General features: G+C 40.1%; 1 protein-coding gene across 1 annotated transcript; it reads left to right on the top strand.

The window, feature by feature from the left end:
* The first annotated feature begins 2,493 nt into the window (after window positions 1–2,493).
* Window positions 2,494–5,767, top strand: LOC111802455 (wall-associated receptor kinase 3-like). The gene is made up of 3 exons (XM_087127370.1): window positions 2,494–3,321; window positions 4,203–4,373; window positions 4,446–5,767. The coding sequence occupies exons 1-3, from the start codon at window positions 2,502–2,504 to the stop codon at window positions 5,645–5,647; spliced, it is 2,193 nt and encodes a 730-aa protein (XP_086983496.1). The 5' UTR covers window positions 2,494–2,501; the 3' UTR covers window positions 5,648–5,767.

The raw sequence follows: 5,767 nt of genomic DNA, 5'->3' as shown, positions 1-5,767 counted from the left end.
TTAAGAAATTGGAAGGAAACTTGTCTAAAAAGTTGCAAGTTGATACAAAAACCAATACCGATGATGCTGAGGATTATTGCGAGAGAAGAGTCACACGTCAACTAATTAAAGGTTGTTGATCATGTGTTTATAAGTAATGAATACATCTCCATTGGTACGACGCCTCTTAGAGAAACCAAAAGTAAAGTCGTGAGAGCTTATGCTCAAAGTGAACAATATCATACTAGTGTGAATAGTTGTGATTCCTAACATAGAATCAGAGTCATACCCATGTCAATAAAATCTTCAATAAAGTGTCGAATAAACGATGGACTTTGTTCAGGGGCTTCTAAGAAAAAATTCCACATCGGTTAATTACATGGTTGATCATGAGTTTATGAGTAAAGAATACATTTAACTTGATCGAAATATGTCTCAATTCAATCTAATCAAACCCTAGAACATCGTACACGGGCATAAATCGCGTTTAAAGATAGTCCAACATGACATGCTTAAGAATGGTAAATGTTGACGCCTAAAGCAAGAGGACTTTGTCTTTGGCGTATTATTAACGACCAAATCAAATAAGACAATTTGCCTTTTAAATATTTCCACAAGACTTATAAAAGGCTGCAAAATTATTAGTAGAGGGTGAGTAGGTCAATGGCTGCATTTTATTTTGTTTTGTTTTATTGTATCTAGAAAAAAAAAAAAAAATAATAATAATAATTATTATCAACTCATTTCTATTTAATAATAATAAAATCGTATCTTTTTTTAAAAACGTTTTTCACAATTTTTTTTTTCAGATTTGACTCAGATATGCCACGTAGGAAAATACAATTGGTGAATTTTTTAAATTAAAATTATATTTAGGGTTGAATTTTTGTTGTAATTGGTGAATTGAGTTTTGAATAGTATAATTAATTTTGTTTGGATTTAATTTTACGATTAAACCGCTACCCAGTTTGTGAACAAGGCGGCATGGCCCTCGGCATTGGCCTTCACTGTGATCCAATAGACTTGAGCATCCTCCACCAAGACTATTGAAGATGGTTGGGAGAGAGTCTCACATTGGCTAATTTAGAGGATGATATTCCTAAAACGCCACATACCAATGGGGATGATATTCTTACTTATAAACGAGTCTCTCCTGAGGCTTGTGGAGATATTGTCCACAGGCCTTGTCCCGATTACGTATTCCCAAAAGGCCTCGTACCAATGAGGATGATATTCCTACTTATAAACGAGTCTCTCCTGAGGCCTGTGGAGCCCTCGAACAATCTCCCCTTAATTGAGACTCGACTCCTCCCCTAGTATGATATTGTCCACTTTGAGCATGAGCTCTAATGGCTTTGGAGCCCTCGAATAACCTTCACTTTTGACTACATCTTCGAGATTTGGAACTTCTTAGTTCGACATTTGAGGATTCTATTGACATAGCTAAGTCAAGGGTATGACTCTAAGAGCATGTTAGGAATCACAGATTTCCACAGTAGTATGATGTTGTCTAATTTGAGTATAAACTCTCGTGACTTTGCTTTCCTTTGGGGAGGAGATCATATTCCTACTTATAAACTCATGATCATTTCCTAAATTAGCCCATGTGAGACTCCGTCCCAACAATCCTCAACACCCCTCTCCAATCGATGTGGGATCTCACAATCTTCCCTCTTGGAGGCCAGCACTCCAGCTCGCACACCGCTCGATGTCTAGCTTTAATACCATTTGTAACAGTCTAAGCCCACTACTAACAAATACTGTCCATTTTGTCTCGTTACATATGGTCGTTAGACTCACGATTTCAAAAACCATCTACTAAGAAGAGGTTTCAACATTCTAGTAAGAAATGTTTTATTCTCTCTCCAACCAACGTGTTTCTCCTCACTATCATTATCGAGTCATTATCGACATTGAAGAAATTTATGCTCCGATTTGGTCGTTGAGGGTATTTTCTACCAACTTGTCTGAATTTGCTGTGTTATTTCTCATGACTTGACTAGTGGGATGCCTTGAGAGCTCTTTCTCTATTTTTGACCTTATCCATTGTAATAATATTCACTAATTGAACTTTCAAGACATCGACAATATAAATGTTCAAACGAGCCCTAAAAAATAAAGTGAAGAATTCTCATTTAAACCGAGAACGAAGAACAGAGTGGAAAGATATTTTTTTTTTTTTTGTTAGTAAATGGGAATAGAGCGAAAGATTATATATACCCACTTTTTGTTTTCTTTTATTTTCGAGCAAGTATATAAAAAAAAAATTATTTGGGACGAGAATTAAAGAAGACAGTGAGAACGGAGATAATTAAAGAGAGTTTCTTTGTCACGGGGCTCCGTTTCATAGATATTTCTCTAATCGAGTCGACTAGTCAATTAAGTGTCCATTTTTACAATTTAAACACGGCAAAGAAAAAGAAAAGTATGTCTTACAATTTGCATCCCAATTTCCTAACTATAAATCCAATTATCTTCTTTCTTCATTACAAACAATGAAACACATCATGGCATTCAATGTGATGATAATGGAGATAGCCATATTATCAACAGCCTTGGCCATGGTAGCATCTCGAGCCTTACCCGAGTGTGACGACCGGTGTGGCGACGTGCAGATTCCATATCCATTCGGCATCAAAGAAGGGTGCTATCTCAATCAAAATTTCTCGATCACTTGCAACAAAACCGATCGCAACGGAGCTCCAAAGGCGTATCTAATGCAGACCAATATTAGCGTTACCAATATATCTACTAACGGTGAGCTTCACGTGTTGCAGCCGGTAGTGCGAACTTGCTACGACCAAGTAAATGGTAGTTTTGTTCCCAACGAATCCAATCTTTCTGTGCCGGCCATGTTCTCAATTTCTGGTTCCAAAAACAAGTTCGTTACCATTGGGTGCAACACTGTTGGTATAATCGCTGGGAATCTCCAAGGGAGTTTGCATGGAAGTGGGTGTATTTCGCTGTGTTTAAATTATAGTAATGTAGTTGATGGGCCGTGTTCTGGCAATGGGTGCTGTCAGTTGGAGATTTCAAATGGGTTAACCAATTTGAGCGTGGCGGTGGGTGGGTTGTTGAATTTCACTGATGTAAGGACATTCAATCCCTGTGGGTATGCTTTTGTGATTGAAGAAGAGAAGAGGTTCGAGTTTTTGTCAAGTTATATTGAGAATTTTGAAGATGAGGAAGTTGAGGTTGTGCTTGATTGGGGCATTAGAAATGAAACAAGATTTGAATGTGGATCAAACACCACAAGGAGTAGTATCCTTGATGGAACTGAATATCGTTGCCAATGCTTGGATGGTTACGATGGGAATCCATATCTCCCTCAAGGATGCCAAGGTAAAGACTTATTTATCTCTCGGCTTATTTGAGATCTTACATCGATTGGAGAGGGGAACAAAACATTTCTTGTAAGGGTGTGGAAACCTCTCTCTAATTGACGCATTTTAAAATTGTGAGGCTAATGGTGATATGTAATGGGCCAAAATGGACGATATCAGAGCTAGACACCGGAGGGTGTGCTAGCAAAGATACTGGCCCCCAAGGGGGTGGATTGTGAGATCCCATATCAGAGTTGCAGAGGAAAACGAAGCATTTCTTGTAAGAGTGTGGATACCTCTCTCTAGCAAACATGTTTGAGAACCGTGAGGCTGATGACGAGCGCCAAAACTGGTAATATTTGTTAGCAGTGGGTTTGGGTTATTACAAATGATATCAAAGCTAGACATCGAACGGTGTTCTAGCGAGAACGCTGGCCCCTAAGGGAATGTTTTGTGAGATCCCACATTGGTTAGAGAGAGAAACGAAACATTCCTTCTAAGAGTGGGGAAACCTCTCACTAGTAAACGCAATTTAAAACCGTGAGGCTGATGGCGATACATAACAGGCCAAAACGGACGATATTTGCTAGCGGTGAGCTTGAGCTATTACAAATGGTTTCAGAGCTAGACACTGAACAGTGTGCCAGCGGGGACGCAAGCCCCCAAGGAAGTGAATTGTGAGATCCCACATCGGAGAGAAGAACAAAACATTTCTTATAAGGGTGTGGAAACCTCTCCATAGCAGACAAGCTGTGAGGCTGACATCACTACGTAACAACGAGTCAAAACAGACAATATCTGCTTATGGTGGACTTGGAGTTAGACGGTTACCGGTTAGGAGATTTTAAAATAAGTTTTATTAGGATTTGTAACCTAACCGCTGAATTGAACCCTTTTTAGATGTGGATGAATGCGAGTATGCATGGCTGAATGACTGTGAGTACAAGGACAAGTGTGCTAACACTAAAGGAAACTATACCTGTCATTGTCCTAAGAACTTCCATGGAGATGGAAGAGAAGGCGGAGAAGGTTGCACCAAAAATTCCACCTCTTCCATTCCTATCATCATTGGTGAGTTTTTATATGTTCTTAATGCATGTTTTTCACTATAATATACTAAACAACAACACAAATAAAATGCAGGGATTGGGGTAGGCCTCCCAGTTTTACTAATAGCCACCACAACCATCTACTTGGGTTACAAGAAATTGAAGTTCATCAAACAAAAACAGCGTTTTTTCCACAAAAATGGAGGCTTTGTGCTTCAACGACAGCTTTCTCAATGCAATTCACCTAAAGACATCGTAAGAATCTTCAGCCAAGAAGAGTTGGAGAAGGCCACCAACAACTACGCCAAAGACACCATTGCTGGCAAAGGTGGCTTCGGTACTGTTTACAAGGGTGTCTTGGACGATGGACTCACCGTTGCAATCAAGAAATCAAAATTCATGGACGAATCCCAAACATCCCAATTCATTAATGAAGTCATTGTTCTTTCCCAAATCAACCATCGAAACGTGGTCAAGCTCTTAGGGTGCTGTTTAGAGACCCAAGTCCCATTGTTGGTCTACGAGTTCGTCACCAACGGCACCCTCTTCGATCACATCCATGACACTGCCAAACACGTCCCTCTTTCTTGGGAAGCTCGCTTGAGAATCGCTTCGGAAACAGCCGGTGTCATTTCGTATTTGCATTCTTCGGCTTCTATTCCCATAATCCATAGAGATATCAAGACGACCAACATACTTTCAGACGATAATCACACTGCAAAGGTGTCTGATTTTGGTGCTTCCAAGTTGGTTCCTATGGATCAAACTCAGCTAACCACGCTCGTGCAGGGGACTCTTGGGTACTTAGACCCTGAGTACTTATTGACGAGCGAGTTAACTGAGAAGAGTGACGTGTATAGCTTTGGAATTGTGCTTCTGGAGCTTATAACGGGAAAGAAAGCGGTGAGGTTTGATGGGCCGGAAGAAGATCGAAACCTGGCCATGTATGTCCTTTGTGCAATAAAAGAAGAGCGTTTGGAAGAAGTGGTGGAGAAGGGAATGGTGAGTGAGGCAAACATGGAGCAAATAAAGGAAGTGGCTAAGGTAGCAAGAGAGTGTGTAAGAATCAAAGGGGAGGAGAGGCCGAGCATGAAGGAGGTGGCTATGGAGTTGGAGGGGCTGCGGGCAACGAAGGGTGAGCATTCATGGGCCAATGTCAATTTATCCAGCGCAGAAGAGACGGTGTATTTGCTGGATGGAGCATCAGAGTCGAGCCAATTGGTTGGGAGTGGAAGTGTGGGCACTGTGGGGAATAGCATAAAGCTGGAAATAACACTAATAGAGCATGGTAGATGATCTTCAGTCTATGAATTATATTACCATAAATGTTTACATTGCAAGTTCCTTTCATATTTAAGACTCATCTCTTAATCTGGTCCATGTGAAATTAGATTATGTTAATTAGTTTCCTTTTAA

Source organism: Cucurbita pepo, chromosome 1 (assembly GCF_057944985.1).
Source record: "Cucurbita pepo subsp. pepo isolate OVF chromosome 1, ASM5794498v1, whole genome shotgun sequence".
NCBI classification, from domain to species: Eukaryota; Viridiplantae; Streptophyta; class Magnoliopsida; order Cucurbitales; family Cucurbitaceae; genus Cucurbita; species Cucurbita pepo.
Note: the sequence above shows the minus strand (reverse complement) of the source record. Positions and strands in the feature narration are given on the sequence as shown.